General features: G+C 40.4%; 1 protein-coding gene across 3 annotated transcripts in view; it reads left to right on the top strand.

The window, feature by feature from the left end:
- Nucleotides 1–18,640, top strand: part of TGFBR3 (transforming growth factor beta receptor 3) — a 119,132-nt gene that overhangs the window by 57,137 nt on the left and 43,355 nt on the right. For all 3 annotated transcript variants that reach the window (XM_062613156.1, XM_062613155.1, XM_062613157.1), the window contains exon 4: nt 10,177–10,314. In XM_062613156.1, the coding sequence (XP_062469140.1) occupies nt 10,177–10,314 (138 nt within the window). The remainder of the gene's footprint in view (nt 1–10,176; nt 10,315–18,640) is intronic.

The raw sequence follows: 18,640 nt of genomic DNA, 5'->3' as shown, positions 1-18,640 counted from the left end.
CTTAAACAGATCTAAAGCCAACAAGAGATTTTCCCACAAGATGTATAAAAGGATGACTTTCCCCTTAGGATTCATTATATGGCATGTGAACAGTATTGGCATCTAATGATTTATGCAAAGCTGAGTGAAACATTGTGGTTTTAGGTCTCAAGAGCTGGGAAGCTTAGCTATTATGTGGAAGGGCAGATGGCACAAATGGTTTCACTTTATCTTTGGGAGCCTGAGCATCTATTTCGAGTCAAAAGAGGAATGTGTGAAGTGGCCCCAGCCTTGCTCTGGTGGGCATGGGCTTTCCATTAATGATCCCTGGGGCTGTCACTGTGGGCAGTCCTTGTTCTGCAGGTGCCCACAGCAGGGGTGGCCTGTGAAGATCAGATCTGATTGTCAGAGCTGGGTGAGATACTTGTGGAGAGATGGTTTTGAAAGCTTGCTTTTCCGGAGAATTCTGGTTCTCCAAATGATATAATGCATGAGATAACACAGCAGAAGTAAAAAACTGGGTTAAAATATATACATACACAGGGAAAGATGGATCTTGTATTACTCAGATAAACAAAACTCAAGTAGACAGTTTACACTGTGTATGATGTCTACATAAAATTTATCAGTAAGCTCTTTGGGTTATACTTTTGAATCATAGAATCAGCCAGGTTGGAAAATACCTTTAAGATCAAGTCCAACCGTCCCCCAGCACTGCCAAGGCCACCACTAACCCATATCATTGAGGGCCTTGTCTACATGGTTTGTGAATACTTCCAAGGATGGTGACTCCAGCACTGCCCTGGGCAACCTGTTCCAGTGCCTGAGCACTCTCTCGATGAAGAAATCATTCCTAATATCCAGTCTACATCTCACCTGGTGCAGCTCGAGGCCATTTCCTCTTGTTCTATTGCTTGTTACTTAGGAGAAGGGACCAACCCCACCTCACTACCTCCTTCTTTCAAACAGTTGTAGAGAGTGAAAAGGTCCCCTATGAGCCTTCTTGTCTCCAGTCTAAACCCCCCCAGCCATTAAGATCGTTGTCACAGAAGTAGCACAGTCTGAATATGACTTGTGCTAATACAGTTATTACCCTTTGAGTTCTAAATCTGCTGTCCTTACATAAAGCCTCAAGTTTTTTCACTTTTCTTATTCTCTTACTGTGAAAGTAATACCTCTTTCTAGTGCAAATTAGGACTTCAGTAACCATCCTGCCAGTTTGTCAAGTTATTTGTATTAGGAATAGCTTTGCTCTGAATATTTTGATTACCTAGCTATTTGCATAAATTATTATCATCTAACACAACGTGCTTGCATTTGGCAGCTCCAGCTTAAAATAGCAACTTTGGAATGCTAGAAATTAACTGAAATTTATCTGAAGATAAATTATGTGACTTAGCCATGGGCAGAAACGGTCCAACGTTTTCATGAAGTTAGAACTAGTATTTTGTAGTATTGTGTAAGAACTACTACTTGTGTATGAACTGTCTGATGCTGCGTGAGCTGTGGGGCTTTCTGAATGGGCACTTCCATCACTGCATTTCCAGTTAAAACTTGCCAGCACAGTTGCCTACTCTTAAGCTTTTGAGGAGAAAGTTGTTACTGGTACAGTTGAAAATGGCAGCACTGCTAGGTACTGAGCAGCATGTTTAGTTCTATACAGCATGCTACTGTACTATACTGTGCTCATCTTGCACATAATGTATTTGACATTTTACTTGTGGTTGGATTTTTCAGTCTGCCTGGAGCAGCTGAATTACAAATCCATGTGAGGAGTCTATACCTAAATGTGCTGTAATACCATCCTGTTACACAAATCCTCAGCTTTGTCATTTAATATTTAGGGCTAGAAAGGTACCAGAACATACACTGGAGGGAGAACTACAGACAACATTTGAATATGCTGCAAGCTATTAGTGTTTTGTTCAAATGGACTCTGTTTATCAGGCTGTTGGACACAGCTACCATGTCAGTGGATGGGCAGGTCAGTTTTCAGGTTGGTTCTGAGGGTAAACTTTAGATCTTTGTTAAAAGTACTGTTACATCTGAGTACATTGCTTTTCTCTGAGGATAACATGTGCCAAATATAGAGCTGATGCTGCGTCCTCACTGAGGGTGAAGGGAGCTTTGCTTAGTTCTTCTCTTGAGCACACGAGCTGGGGCTGCATTTCTGCTCTGAGCCATTAATAATGCATCTTCATTTTAAAGTGGCCGCCTGAGAGCATCATGTATACTTCAAAATAGTTTGTTGGTGCATCCTGGCACACATGTGGTGCAGGAGCGTGCAATGGTCTGTAGTTTATATTTGGGTAGTTCTCATCAACCTTTCTGTTCTGTTGCATAATTTTTGGAGCCCAGTTTTCCATTCTGGGTTGTGGTAGATCATAAGCACCAGCAGATTTGCAGTAGTATGGGACCACATCAGTCCGGCTTAATGCTTCATTAGAATTATGCCAGGGATGAATCTTTCCCATGATTTTCAGAACTGAGCTATAACTGCTGTTTAGTCAATCTGATTCTCTTCGTAGAGTGTGGGTGAGAAGGTCCAGGCAATACCAGTCCATTTGCGACCATGTGTTTAGGATAAAATAAGCAAAGGGTTTATTTTAAAATGAGAGTGTTACATGAGCCTTGGAAGTAAATTCAGTCTTCCACACACCTGGTAATTGCTACCAGGGACTTAGACCCCTTCCCTGAGGACTGAACCGTGCCTCATCCTGGCAGTAATGCAAAAAGAAAAGGCTTTTCCTCCCCACATGTGCTTCATGCATTGCAGCCCCCCTGCTTTCTCCCAAAGGGGCTGGTCCCTGCCCCAGCAGCATCCTTTAGTGCTGGCCTGACAGAAAGACGGAAGCATGGTGTACCTGGCAAGGGCTGTGAGGGTGGCACAGCTTTGAGTTCTGCAGGAGAAAAAGTAACTGTGTGTGGATGTGAGTGCTTGTTTTTAATGGCATTGCAGTTTTCCTGGAGATACTTATTTCTGTGATGCTGTTCTGAAGATCTTCTGTCTCATTGCTGGGCTAAGTTTTAAAAATAAATAGGTCCTTGCCCTGTGCAAATGAGTGTGGCAGGGATCTTGTGCTTATAGGAACTGGCTTATACCATAGTTTGATTTAAGAGTGTGAAGATGTAACCCTTTACACAAAAGTACCTTTAAGCAGTGACACCACGTGAATATATTTTGTGTTTCTTGGAAAAATCAGCAAACTTTCTCTCAGAAACTGTTGGCTTCCAAAAGCTGGACGTTGCAATCTACTATAACTGGCTCAGTATCAGAAGTGTAACACAATATTCAGTAAGCATAGCAAAAACACAAGGCAGGGGGAGGAGGGAAGTGTTCCATTTTGAATTCACAGTGCCTGCCTAAAGAATACACTTTTGCTTTCATCTTAGAAGAAAAACTTGCCTGGAGATCCTTCCTAAAGCAATTGATTAACACTTTTATAAATCAGTGCAGTACCAGATCCCACCAAAGGAAGTGGATTCATGGATTGAATCTGAGCAACTTGACTGAATTCTTTTAGAAACAATGTATGGACATTAATGTTCTTCATGTGGCTTTCAGTAGAAATTCTAAACCTCTTATATTGGATATTACACAGTGATAAATTGTGAAGATAAGTTTCTTCATGTTAGTTTCTTTGACTGCTACAATACCAGAGTAATTTGTCTATTACATATTAACGAAAAGAGTGAAAACACTTAATAGAGGGCAGTGACAGGTATAGATCTTCAAATTTCAGTTCTGTATTTTGCCTGCTTTGTACTGATTACCTTAATCTTTGCAGCTGAGCAGTGAGTTAAGAAGTCACAAATCCCTCTTAAGTGCATCACTTTTAAGTCAGAAAATGTGTTTATATGGTCTGAGAGTTAAAAATTCATTTTTCTCTATTAAAGAACAGCTGTCCTAGCCTGGGCAGTGTAATTCAATACAGCACAGCACATTTTGTGCACATTTATTAGCACAAATTCATAATGGCTGTTTTGGAAGATGTGCTATGAATTTCTCTAAAGCCCTTCACACTGGAATAGTTAATTCAACCTTACAAATCCTTGGCACTTGACTTTCATCTTTTTAGAACAAAACACAGAGGCTGTGATCTGATGCCTTGAAGTCAGCAAAACAAAATGGTACTTTACCAGCAGCATTTACTTTGATCAGTTTTCACCATTTGTGCCCTTGCCTTTCACGTAGTACAAATTGCTTTACCAGAGGAAAGGGGCAGGAGCCCGCAGACTGTTTTTGTAGTTGGTTTCTGTGGTGATACTCAGCCTTCCATGAAACTGTGATCCCTGGGGATAGAGGAACCTCAGCAGCTGCCTTAACTGTGCTGCTGCAAGAGACCTTAAAAGAACTCTGTGGAGACTGCAGACAGCAGTGACCGGCATGGATACATGCAAACAGAGCTGGCTTGATAGACATGGCACCTCTGAAATGTCCTATCACAGTATGCTAGAGATTGGAAGGGACCTCGAAAGATCATCTAGTCCAATCCCCCTGCCGGAGCAGGAACACCTAGGTAATGTTACACAGGAATGTGTCCAGGCGGGTTTTGAATGTCTCCAGGGAAGGAGACTCCACAACCTCCCTGGGCAGCCTGTTCCAGTGTTCCGTCACCCTCACCAAGAAGAAGTTTCTTCTCAAGTTTAAGTGGAACCTCTTGTGTTCCAGTTTGTACCCATTACCCCTTGTCCTATCATTGTTTGCCACTGAGTAGATCCTGGCTCCATCCTCGTGACACTCCCCCTTTATATATTTATATCTTTTAAAGGTCTTTATTTTTCTACAGTTTTTATGACATGCATTGGAAAATGTATTCTGTCAGAAATGGCAGAACTTCTCTGTGGTTCATGTCCTAGTCACAGTTCTATGCTTTGTGTTGGTGTGCTTTTTAAAAGTGTATTTGTAGGGTTTGTCATAAGGTGTTTTTAGACTAGCTCTAATCTTTACTTTTCACCTCTGACCAAGTTGTCATATTCCTCACAAGTTAGTCATGTATTGTGTGGAGGAGTGTGTGCCAGAGGAGGCTGCAAGGACAGACGTGGGTCTGGAAGAGGAGCTTGCTCTGACAAACAGCTGCTGAAGCTGAGCCTTGTCGAGAGGACTGCTGCTGACACACGTCTGGAAGGTCTGGCTTAACTGTTGATTGTACAATGAAGCTGCTGGCTATGCTCATCTATGGAAGTGAGGCATGTGTTAGACTTACTGTCCCATTTGCAGCACTGTGCAGTTCTGGTGTCCTCAACATAAGAAGGACATGGAGCTGTTGGAGCAAGTGCTGAGGAGATGTCATGAAGATGATCAGGGGACTGGAGCACCTCCCGTATGAAGACAGGCTGAGAAAGTTGGGGCTGTTCACCCTGGAGAAGAGAAGGCTGCGTGGAGACCTCATAGCAGCTTCCAGTGTCTGAAGGGGGCCTACAAGATTGCTGGAGAGGGGCTCTCCATTAGGGGCTGTAACGATAGGACAAGGGGTGATGAGTTTAAAGTTAAACAGGGGAAGTTCAGGTTAGATATGTGGAAGAAGTTCTTTACTGTGAAGGTGGTGAGGCCCTGGAACAGGTTGTCCAAGGAAGTGGTAAATGTCCTATCCCTGGCAGTGTTCAAGGCCAGGTTAGACAGAGCCTTGGGCACCATGGTTTAGCGTGAGGTGTCTCTGCCCATGGCAGGGGTGTTGGAACTGGATGACCTTAAGGTGCTTCCTAACCCAAACCATTCTGTGATTCTGTGATTGTTCTGTGTCATTGTTATGCTGATATCTGCATGGTTAAAGTGCTGGTCCTTAATATGTTTTAAAATCAACTTGGGCAGATCAGTAGTAACTGCTTGTTACATGGACTAGGTGAGCTAAAAGTACGTTAGTCCATTTATTAGCTCTGGTTTAATTTTCTTTTGGTATTGTTTGACCAAACTGTCTAAGATGCAGAAGACTTTGAGACAGTATGTTGTTGACAAGTACAAAATGTGTGTGTTTTTATAAGCTTGTTTGAACCTGTAAGAATGGATGGAGAATATCCCTTTTTAGATAACTAATGTTAAAAAGAAAAAAAACCCGCTTACATGGGAGTTCCAGAAAAATAATGAATTTTACCACAGAGTTCATTGAGTTCAGAATTTCACACCATGTCTTCATATCCAGCTGTACAGAGCTGAACAACAGAACTGGTTTCCGATGGAGTTTCTGGGCGATGATTCACTTAAATATTTAATAATATGGATGCTGCCAGTGAAAATACAAAAAGAAAGGGAAAAATTCTACTTAGCTTTTTGGCTGTTAATTAGAAACATTTTGTTTGGTGGTTTGAAGTGATCCGGTACCTTTCTGTTAATTTGTGGAGTATTCAGAAGGTGTTATGAATTGTCTAGACACTTGAGAAAGGATGTACCTTGGAGAGCTCGTAAGCTGAGACACAAAGATGGCCAGGGGAAGGGGAGAACACTTAGGATTCAGCCAGTATCTGGCTTAACTGGAGCCACAGTGGGGGCACTCCAGCAGAAATGATGTTTTGGTGAGATAACACTGCAGATCATCCACTGCAGTACTGTGGCTGGAGACAACCATGGCAGAAGCTAGCAAAAGGGCAAGAGGATGGGAGCTTAACCAAGTGTGATAGTCCACTGACTACTGTTACACAAGGTAAAACCCACATACCTGGCAACTAGGTTGTTGGCAAAATGCTAGTAACTCCCCACAGCAGTTTGATGGAAAAAACTTTCCAAGGGCCAGGAAAAAGCCTCCCGTAAGAGATATCACTGTTGCGTATCATCAAGAACAAGCAGGGGAATAATTATACTGAGGAGTCTGCTAATTTTGTGTGACTTCTCAGTGGGAGCAGTCGCGTTCAGACAAGGCTGCCCAGCTGCTCCTCTGAAGCAAAAATGAATGATGAAAAATATGATGACCAGGGTAGTCTTGAGCCATTTTTGAGCAGGTCTGGGGGTTGTTTTTCTTTGCCTGTAAAACCAAGCTGGCGCTGAGGACTTCATTATTCTAAGAAGTGTAGTGACAGGGAATATATATGCCAAGAAATACAGTGACAGAGGCTACTGCAGAAGCATGATCACATTGACTATATTCTCTCTCAAGTTTAGGACTAGGAATCTGAATCGCACATTCTATGGTTTGTTGCAGTCTCATTCATGAGCAAAGTTACATTTATTCTGAAAACTTTCACAGAGATACTGAATTTGCTAATGAAAAATTAATTGATTTTGTGCTCAAGACCTGTAGCTTTTCTTAAGCTTTTCTTAAGGATCAATCTGCACATTTCAGGCAGAAATGCAGGAAAATTCCATTGTGTGATATAACTTATCCTACAGTTCCAGCCAAAGGCATGGATAGATACATCGCTACTTTTGAATATGGCTCAAACTTTGATTATTTCCATGCATATATGGAAATAGTCATATATGTGCATAATATATACATATTTAATTTCCAAATTATAAAGGAATAGCAGCTACAAAATCTGATGGTAGATCCAGTTGCAAAGAGTCTCTGATTTTCTCACTAAGATAGTGTGATTGCTCTTAATGCTCTCTCATGTGAACAAACTGACAGGCAGAAATCTTCCTGAAGTCTAAAACATCTGTCTTGTCTGATAGATGTTGGCTTTGAATAAACTTGTCTGAGATTAGTTGAAACAGAGATACTTCTCCATTTCCTTATTACCCAAAGGACTTGGCCTAGCTGTTTCTGAGATGAAGTTTTCAGAGTGTGTCATATTTCTTGTATCACTTCTGGTTTTAATAAATACCAGAGGTTTTAAATACCAGAAATGTTAAAGATTTCTAATAGGAGCTGCTTCTTTACATTGACTTGACATTCTAATGAAAACACAACCAGGGTGCAAACCCAAACTGAGTATATGTGGGCCAGAGTGACAGGGTTGTTACTGTTTTCCTACTCTTGGTTATTTACATAAGCCTATATTACAGCTGATTTCATCGATAGTTACATTAGCCTTTACTACCTTTAGGATCAGTATCCTTTAGGAAACCCAGTTATCATTGGGTGTGAAAATGGATGCATATGTTAAGAGTGCATGTGTTTAATATTTATTCCATTTAGTGTAGTAGACTTTCTCTTTGAAACTTTAAAAAAGTTTAAGCTGGATGCACTTTATGCCATTTAGAGCTAGGAAAACCCTAATCAGAATAAAAATTGATCTCATATTTGCCAGATCAGGACTGCAAAAGATAGAACTGGGCTGCTTTGGTCATCTTAGATTACAGTATTTTTCGTGCTTTGTAAAAAAATATAACCCCAGAACAAGGTAATAATATTTAATAGTTTAAACAGTTTATTACTAATTAGCTGTGATTACAGCTGAAAACCCACAAGGATTACTGAAAGCTTTTTAATAGCCATGAATTTAATAGCAGTTCTAAACACCTTTTTATTTCTACTTCCATCTCTCCATTTCTAGACAGAACAACAAAGTGGAACCCTTGTAAAACAAATAATGTTATCTTCTTTCTTATTATAGCCTGATACTATAAAGCAGTTCTTATAGCTAAGGTCATAACTTTGGCATTTGAAGTCTTTGTCATCCTGTTAGCATTCAGAGTGCTGACACCCTGCAGTTACCTAAATGAGGTATTTTATTCTTTTTCTTTCTTTTTTTATTTTTTTTAAATTTTTTTCTTCTTTTTTATTTTTTTCTCTCTTCCCCTCTCTCTCTTCCCCTCTCTTCCCCTCTTTCTCTCCAGAAAATGGAGAGATGTGGTAATCTGTGGTACTGTGTGTTTTCTGTTGGAAATGCACAAATACAGCTTGAGCCAAGCAGTGAGGAAGGTGACTCCTTTAGGTGTAAGGTGGTAGTGCCCAGCCTTCCTGCAGGCAGGACTAGTGCTGCCGGGGCTGCTGGCTGAAGGGAGGAGCCCCACATCTTTAAAGCAGTTTGGGTTGAGGACCAATACAGAATTATTCCTTTAATATCAGTTTTCCAACTAGTTTTAATAAGGATAACAGATAGGGATGTCCTCAGTGCCCCCAGAGGTGTACTTACGGGATTAGACAGCTGTTTCACTACTTTAAGTAGTAAACTGATGCCTACTGCTATGTAAGAATAATGCAGTGAACTCTTAGCACCGTCCATGTCTCAGATTTCCTTTCAAATTCTCTAGCAGGAGACAAAAGGAATTCTGAATTAGCTGTGTGCTCATTTGTGCATGCCACCACTCAAATTGGTGGCTGTGTTTGCTCCCTCTAAGCTTTTCCTAGGAAGACTTGTGATTGTCCCACCTGCTCTTCCCACTGTTGAGACATCAGCTTGCCTGCTCAGTCTGTGATAGATCGTCTCCCCATTGTGCACTAAAGCCTTTTTCCTGTAAATCAGGATGAGCTATAAAGCCAAATGCTGACTGCTTAAAATCTTAGATACTGCAAAACCAGTATAATATCAGTTACAAGTTGTTACAAGCTAAACACTGGCAGGCTGTTCTGTCATGCATTTGGTTAGGGTTTTGCCTGAGATTGTGTCCTTTCTAGAAGGACAGCATTGGGACAGAAGGAGCCAGGGAGGAGAGGCTTCCAGCAACTGCAAACTGGTTGCTTACAAGTCACCTCTAACAGGTTGCCTCTCTTCTACGATGTCTGCTTTCCTAGGATCATTTTCCACATGTATTCGTTTAGTCCCTGAAGACAGGCGTTTTCTTTCCCTGGTTTATGTTAGGTTTTTTACTGCAATTCCTTCCACAAATTAGTGCAGTGCTTGCTTTGTGTTTCTGGATGTGTCCCTCCTGTTTTTTGTTTGTTTAGTTTCATTTGTTTTGCAGGTTAGATTTATGCCCTAATAGCATCAGCAGATGAGGTTTGTACTCTAAGCCAGCTTTGTAGGCTACCATCTAGAAACCAGAGTTTGCTTTGCAATTCTTTTTATCTCCTTGTTCTCCAAGTCTCAGCTTAGTGGTTTGACCTTTTGCGTAAGCTATTTTTCATCAGCATTTGCCAAGGTTTTCTTAAACACTTTAGCAGTGCTTTGCAGGCATACAGCACAAACGTTAACTGTTTCATTCTTTGCATTATGTGTGCTCTGCCGACTGATTTTGAGGGGAAATAGATTAGTCTGTAATCTTGAGTCATGAGGTCTGAATGCTGAAAGCTGTAATATATATAAAAAAGACCTTTCAAATTTCACTTTGGTTTTGAAACTTGCAAGGAGGTATTCATATATTTATGTGTTCCTTTGTAGGTCATGTTACATTTGAATCCAATTTCATCAGTGCATATTCACCAAAAGCCTTTGGTGTTTCTTCTCAACTCTCCTTTGCCTCTGGTCTGGAAGCTAAAAACAGAAAGGTTGGCACCTGGAATCCGAAGAGTTTTCTTTGTAAGTACACACAAACCTCTGCCTGCTTTGTATCGTAGCTACTGTCGCACAAGACTTGGTTAATGGCATTCATTTGGAAAGTTTTCAAACATACATTAAAAAAAAAAAAAAAACAAGTTAAAAGGAGGTCAGGTTTCAGTGTAGGGCTCTGGGGAACAGTTAGGTGCTAGGGCAAAGCAGTTTGGGAAAAGTAACCAATTCCTTGTTAGGTGAATTCAAGGTAAAGAAAGCAAACCTGCCTCTTCAGGATGTGCATATCGTGCAATTAGCAGCCGCTCCAGTTCAGAAAGCTGTGAGGTTATAATAGATTGCCAGTCCTGATTAGAAGTTTAATAGTACCATAATGCAAGAAGCCCTAAAGCAATGGGAAATACTATGGGTGGACGCTAGTTGTGTGGTCTGTGACCAAAACAAAAATGTGTATGCATTGAGCTCAATATGTACAATTATGGTTTACTCCTCTAATGGAGCTTTTTTTGACTGAGCTAAGCCCAGAGTGAAGTCATTTTTATTTCTCAGAAAGACTGGAGCACTGCTTATAATGTAGGATCCAAATATTACCTAGTATTTGTAAATCATGTCCTTACAGTTTGCCAGGACATTCAAGTTTTCTATTTGTAGTGAAACAGACAATTTGTTTGGATGAAATTTTTAATGTGTGACATCATGTCTAATCACGAGTTGTCTTTATCAAAGTTGCAGCTTTTACTGTATTCAATTCTAATTGCAGAACTAACCTTGATTATTTTTAGCTATATCCTTATAGGGTTTAATTTTGCTCCTCCAGCACAGCTGACAGTGGTAGGCAAAACTGTTTCTGCAGTACCAGATAGGAACTTGATGGTGTCACTTATTTATCACCAGCAGGGGAAGATGAACAGTACTGCAGCATTAGTGCACTGGAAAGGGACAATGCTCTCTCAGTTGACCTGCTATAGTGGTGACACCATTAAGTGCATCAGGAGTCTTATCACTTGCTGGACACCTAAAGTTTTCTGGGTTTGTTTTATTTTTTCCTGTCATCAGGGTATATGAGTAGAAGTATCCTTGATATTTTGAACTCTGAAGGACTCCATCCTGGTTTTGGTACAGTGTTACTGATTGGTGCAAAGAACATTTGCTTTTTTTGTCTTCTAAGGTATTCATAATCTTAGGTTTTCTCATTGCTGTGTTAGAGACTCTTGACTGTTACCTTCTTGTTGAGCATTCCTGGTATATGTTCTTAGTGCAACCAGTACAGTTCAGGTCTGCTTAGAAAATGACTGAGGAACAAGATGATGAAGAACAGTATTGTAAGAGTCCTCATTTCTATCCCGGCCAAAAGAAACAGCACCTTTCATCAGTTAATCAAGTCTTGGATCTACTTCCAGTTTAGATCTCCTCCTACAATTACTACATCATCACTCCATATCAGCTAGTTCAGCTATCTCTTCCCCTCTCTTCTCCTCTTCTTCCTCCTCATTCTTCTCCTCCAGGATTTCCCTCTTCCCTCACCTTGCTTCTGGGAGCAGAAGTGCTCTGCTGAAAGCCATCATCTATTTCTGCTCAGCAGACTGTGCTGGTGTTCAGGCTGCGATCATGCTGGGCTTGCTTGGCTTGGCTCAGCAGGGCTTCAGCGGACTGCATTAGGGCATAGGAACAATAGGAATGTGCCTAGGGCCTTGTCTGCCCAAACTGTACCATTAGCTAACTGTTTGCTTCAGAAAACTGTTTCAAGCTCTCCTGGTTACAAAAACAGGCTTGGAAAGGTGAGCAACAGCACTCATGATTTGTGCCAAACAAGAAATTGTCTGACCTCAGGAACTGCCACAGTGGTTTAAACCTGATGCTGCAGGAAGGAGTGCGCTGTCTCTCAGGTGGGGCAGCAGTAGCTGGTAGATGCTACAGGTTCAGTTCTTGGATGGGACTCCAATAACTCCTCTCAGTACTCCAGCCTCTTAGGCTCTGCTGGTCATAGTAAGGGCTGAAAGTCATAGTACTTCATCCATCCTCCCAGCACATGCCTGTGGTGGTAGGGTAGCACTACTTCCCAGATAAACTGTGCAGATATGAACAGGGAGCTCACCTTTCCCTTGCAAGGAGTGAACTGGCTTTCAATGTTGACCCATCCCTAATCATGTTTAAACAACTGAATAACAATTTTGTCCATAACAATTCTGGATCTTTACAAGTGCCATCTGATTCTATGTATTCTTCCTTCCACTGTGTTAAGGTTTCTATTATTTTCTATAAAGAGCTTGAACAAAAAATGCCAGGGTACTGATGACCATTACCTCTCCCAGTTTAGTCCCTCATCCCCTATCGCCACAGAACTGAATTCTCTGTATGCTCTCTTAGCTGCAGGCATAAGCTAACTTCAGCCTGTTATCAGAAGCCCATCAGCTTTCCTGCTTTTCATCTACCAGTTTCTCAGTAGCTAGTGTGGTTGAGATGATAGGCCATAAGGTTACAGGCTGAACAACTTCAACTGTTCCCCATGGATTTTCCACAGTTCCCCTCTACACACAGGGACAAATGCATTGTTTTCCCAAAAGTTTTTTGAAGAAAAGAGCACTGGGAAATGCTGAGGAAGTCCTAGCAGCACTTGTGGGTGAGTGCAATATGCTGAAAAGAAATGAAGGGGCTGTAGTTTTGCAGCCTTCGTAAGTAAATAACAGCTTCAAGGGCTGCAGAGCACAGAGCTTGCTGCCTTGGCCCTAGTTTGAAAATACTTGGCTTATCCTTGTACTTCTGCAGCTCTGTCCTGCTCCTTCTCCTTAAATGTATAGCCAAGCCAGAGAGCAGAGTATTTTGAATCAGAAAAGATTTCAAATTTAAAAACCTTTTTTAATGCCCATGAATTCTGTGCTCAGAACAGAAATCTGTGTCACACATACCATAGGAATGTCATAACTATTGTGTCTGTCTCTATGGAAGCCTCGGGCAGAATAATCATTGACTTTCCAGCTTCTCTTTCAGACTTTGCATGCAATACATTCATTCACAATTTTATTAATATACTGTATGTAAAGTATGAATTGCACCAGTTCATTGATTAATCCCTAGTTAGAAAGGTAAGAGGTTTAAATGGCAACTTCTGGGACTTACTGCTGACAAAGACAACACCCCTAGAGCCAGGTCAGGGTTAAAGAATCATGTAACCATTAGTGAAGTCCTAGCTGGTTATTTCTTTTTATTGCTAGCTCCTATTTTTTTTCCTGTAAAGCATCATAATAAAGTTCTTAAACTGTTACAGGGAGGTGTGTTTTGAGTAAATCAATACATAAAAAATACAAATTAAAGCATTAGAAGATCCAAGGTTATTTCTAGGAAAGAAGAGAACTTCAGGATATGAGCAGATAATGAACCGGAGCACTCTGTTAAGTGCTGTTAGTACCACTGTATAGGTGGAGAAACTAGGGCATACTGAGCTTAAATGGTGTTTATATTGGAGCAGAGGGTAGAGTTAGTGCTCTGTGTTCTTTGTGTCCTCATTAGGAAGACGGTCTGCTGCCTTTGCTCTGTGAATTTGTTGTTTGAGTTTCCACTAAGGCTTTATTTAAAGGAAAGGATGAAAAGATTTAAAGCTTGTGTCAGCACATATTGTAAAGACCAGGAAAATACAGTACTACTGAGTTGGTCTGGAGTTTGACTTCTTAGCATACAGTTCAAGCATGGATTTTTGCCTTGAGTCTGGTCCTCCATTAGGCAAAATTTTAAAATGAATGGGGGCAAAAATCTAGCCTTTGAGCATATAGTGTAGAGAGAATCACAAAATGCCTCCTTGGTAAATGCTTCTCTGTACAAAAAAATACGAATTTGGTGTATAAGTATGGTTTTGCACTTACATTCATCATGTGATGCATGTAGCTTAACCCAGCACAGTGGCTTGGCATGTGCTTTATCTTCATGGACACAGCTCACAGTTTCATTTTCACAAAATGTTTATTGGTACCTAAACCTCAGAGTGGAACAAACTGTCATTCAAATTAAAGCCTGTTGCCTTACTGTATTGTCATTTTGCCTCTCAGGGTCCTTTCCCCATCTGTAAACCAGAAAAAATGCTAGTGAATATTCTTAAGTATTGGCATCTTGGTAAAAACCTGATGTAAATTTCTATATGTGTGTTAGAGAAAAGTGAATGTATAGTGAGTATGTAATGTGGTGTTAATACATTTGGCATAGACAGGGTTATTTTCAGACTCTGCGTGAGTTATATATATCTTGATGGGTTAAGTAGGTGGTGCTGGGAAAATTATTGTGATTTTAGTAAAGTAAGTCTCATTGTGTTAAAAATAAATATACTTAAAGTATTATGGCATTTCAGTACAAAAATACCTGAAATGGGTTAGTGCATGAACTCCACCTGACCTAAGTATTGAAAATCACATTCAATTACTGGTATATAGAGTCGTATTAGTCTGGTTGGGTATTTTTTACGTATCTCAAAAATTCAACAGTTTGGGACTCGGCATTTTCTATTGAGGTGTTCCTGGCCTGGACTGTTGGTCTTCTTGTGCCTCAGAAGAGCAGTGCATGGTTGGGAAAATCTGATCAGTTCAGTAAGGGGGGAACACTTAATATCTGTGCTATATGTATATTTTAATTATTTTATTTTTTTTTTTCCTCAGCTGGAAATAAATGCCAAAATTATAACCTAAAAGGGGAGCGGGAGAGGAAGTTGAAGGATGTTTAGATTGCAACAGATTGCAGTTTTACATAAGCTAGGTAACACCTGTAGAAAATGCTTTTACCTGCAATCTTTTTGTAGGTCAGTCTTGCAGAAAAACCTTACCAGACATCTCCCACCACCACACTTTGAAGTTTTCATATAACAAAGTCATTTCCTCCCTTTCCATCAAGACGTTATTTCTCTGCTTCCCTAAAGCAATTTATTGTGAACATGTCCTGGCAGAAAACCAGCAATTTAATGTAACTACCCAGAAAGAGGGGTTTATGGGTGCTGCTCAGCTAGTGATGTTTTTTAGTTTTAATTTAGATTTGGTAGCCTTCTCTATTGCTTTTCTAACCTAGGAATGTCTTTACTGGGCAACTGAAAGTAGTGAGAATTAAGGACCCAATCCTTCGTGATTTCCTGACGGAAATCAGTGTTAAATCTCAAATTCCCTTCAACATATGTGATTTTATATAATATTTGATTCAAGATGTGATGCTTCAGCTCTTTCTCTGAGTTACTTTTTCAGATGATTGAATAAGTTATGCAAGCAAATAACCTTACTTAGAGGAACCCCTTTAATAGGAATGAATGTGTGTATTAAGTTAGTAAAATGGAAGAAGCAATAGCATTAATGATAACTACAAAACCAGATCACATGCTCTTGGCTTGAGATGTGAAAAGAAAAAAGCTTTAAAGAAGAGTAAGTTTAATTATTAGTCATTTCTGTATTTATAAGAAGAAAAAGGCCATGTTCTTATTACTTCAGCCAATAACTGGTTTATTCTTTTCACTTCGTGAAAATATGGTTCACATATTTTGGATCCCTGCCACCAAACCACAGGCTGTTCTATGGTTTGCACTCGATTTTGGATGATTGACAAAAGTCACTGAAAAACAAGTGCTATTTGTTTTCCTGTGCCTAGTATTTAACGGGAAATCAGGAGGCTAAATTTCCAATCACTGGTTAAACAGACCCAGATGTGAACAGAGTGCTCTGCTAGGAGAAGAGTGAGGAAGGATAGGAAATGCATGACTAGTGATAAATTTGGTATAAAAAGTGACCTTTCACTATTCAAAGTAAAAGCAGGAGATTTTCAGTGTTGTGTAACAGTTTGAAGAGGAATTTAAAAGGACTATTGCATTTCTATAGAAACCTGGGTCTGGTTTGTTTTTTTTTTTTGGTAGATCTTCATCCTCCTTCTACTCAGGAGCTGGAAGTAATCCTGTAGTTGCCCTTTTTCACTTGGCAGAGTTGATATTCCTTGTCACCCTCCCCATACCATTTCCTTGCCTTTTCAAAGAGTGTGAAAATAACATGAAGTGTCTAATTAAAAAGCAATGTTTAATAAGCAGTAACTTTTACAATGCTTTTCACAATAGTCAGTTTCCTTTGTCTCCTGGTCTGGTTCACCCCCCCCCCCCCCCCCAAGATCCTACTTCTCTAAAGTCTCTATAACTGGTTTACTCTCGTAAATATCGGGGGGACCTCAGGCTATGTATGGTGGTTCTGAAGTTCTTGGCAGTAGGGTGGAAGGATTTTGTCAGAAATAGGGATGGCAGAACATGACAGGGTGGTAAATCCATGTTTGAAAGTGATGCATTGCTTGCATTCAGTGAAACGAGTTTGAGTACAATAACCCTAGTGAGGCATCTTTAAATATCTGGTTTTCTTCTTTTGGTTTGTTGTGGTTTTTTTATGGTTTTTTTCTACTTTTATTTTTATTCAAAGCTTGCTTCAGGAAGGCGTTCCAGAAAAGAGTGATATTTCTGGCTTAGGAAGCAAGATACACAGTACATGAGGCATAGTGTGGTAAAAAGTGTCTATATGTGGTATGTGATGTCCCAAAATAGGGAAATCTTATGATGCCTTGGTGTCCTCTGCTTTCACTGGAAGCACTTCAGCTTGGACAGAAATATTGCAAAAATACCAACTTGCCAGTAAATTTCAGAAGAAGGAAGGTGCAGGTCTGTGTGCTTTAGATTCTCCTTTCTTGTGGCTTTCACGTCCTGTACTTTATGGAACCTGGTTTGTTGAGAGTATCACCTGGTTCCTACTAGATCTTTTTCTGTCCCAGGTGATTCAAACCATCTTTCAAAACTCAGGCTTTATTGCTTGGTGTTTCTTTCAGCTTTAGGAGCAGGCTGTCTTCATGGGTCATTACTCCAACCAAAACTCTGTGTTAGGAGTGTGGATGGACCACATCTTGGATCTTATGCTGGTGTTTCTCATTGCTGCCACTGATCCTGAGTGCTCCCTCTCACAGTCCCTCTAGGAGCTCAGACGCACCACTTTCAGAGTAAGGGAGGCTGATAGACAGAAAGACCTGGGGTTTTAAGTTAAACCAGGCTGCAAAAGTGAGGAAAGAAACAACGTTCAGGCATTTAGTAGTTGAGATGTGTTTGCAGACCCATTGTGCAGGAGGCTGAAGGGCCTAGAACAGGTGTATGTGGTGGTCTTCTCTGTATGGTCACAGCTCCTTCCCTTCTCTGCTTCTTTCAGTATACAGGGGTTTTAGCTAGTGGAAGTTTACGGAGGCAGGCAGCAGATTCTGGCAGGCTATTGGTGTTAGTGATGTGGAGATAATAAATCACAACAGGTTGTGTTACTGAGTCATCAATTCCAGTGGAAACTATGGCTGCAGTTGCTTAGATAGGCTTTTATTCTCCCCTTCTTTTCTTCCACTACATTGAATCTAACTTGAAACAACCCCTTCAAAGACTTCTGCTACATTATTTTGTTCAGATCAAATGCGTGTTACGTTGAGTCCATGAAGATGTTGTTAGATTAATGTGAGATGAGTGGACAATTACCTGTGTGCAATTAATAAACCCCTGCTGAGCCCTAAACTTTGGGAACAGATTTCCCTTTTACATGAACTTGTTTTCTTTCTTGTTTCCTTTGTATCATTCTAGTAACTGTTCCATGGGGGTTTTGAACGTTGTACTTGGTTTGGCACAGTTTCAGCTTTGTTTGAAAATCCCAGGATCTTCTTTCTAGGTACATAAAGATGCACAAGAGTCTGATCCCACAAGGTTCTTTCATCCTGAGAAAGTGTTGAGCAGCCTTAATTCCTAACAGCATCTTTTGTAGTTGAGCATCTCCTAGAAGTAGAATTAAAATCTAAAATATAACTAAGATAATGCTGCTGCTTTTATGTGTTTGCTTTCAAAAACTGGAAGTAGAATTTTGTTATAACTGTATGTGGTCTTGAGAACACTAAACTGAAAATTAAAAGCTTTGCTGCTGCATGGAAGTATCACACCTTTGTGGTTGGTAAAGATCATGCAAAGCTGATAGATGATTCACGAATGTTACATTTCATTTCAAAAGCAGCATGTTTCTTAGTCACTTACCAAAGAGAATTGTTCTCTTTGTGATTACTGAATGTTGAATGTAGGTTTATGCACATAAAAGGAGATAGTTTTTAGTTCCCAAATACCTGATACTTCTCCATCAAGGAGATGGAGAAGGGGACCAAAACACATCAAAGTACGTTAACAAAAACCACCAGCTGAGTCTAAAGCCCATGTTGGCCACTGTGCAAGTTGGTTCAAGTTTTAGAGTTTCATTCTGAGCAGACTTACTCCTCTCCTACACATTTTGCCAGAGGTCTGATACTGAATAGCTCAGATAAAATTACGAAGGGGGCTCCTTTTCTTCTGCTGGTG

The sequence above is a fragment of the Pezoporus occidentalis genome, unplaced genomic scaffold (genome assembly GCF_034315485.1).
Source record: "Pezoporus occidentalis ecotype Australia unplaced genomic scaffold, CSIRO_AGI_Poc_V1 ctg164, whole genome shotgun sequence".
Taxonomy (NCBI): domain Eukaryota; kingdom Metazoa; phylum Chordata; class Aves; order Psittaciformes; family Psittacidae; genus Pezoporus; species Pezoporus occidentalis.
Note: the sequence above shows the minus strand (reverse complement) of the source record. Positions and strands in the feature narration are given on the sequence as shown.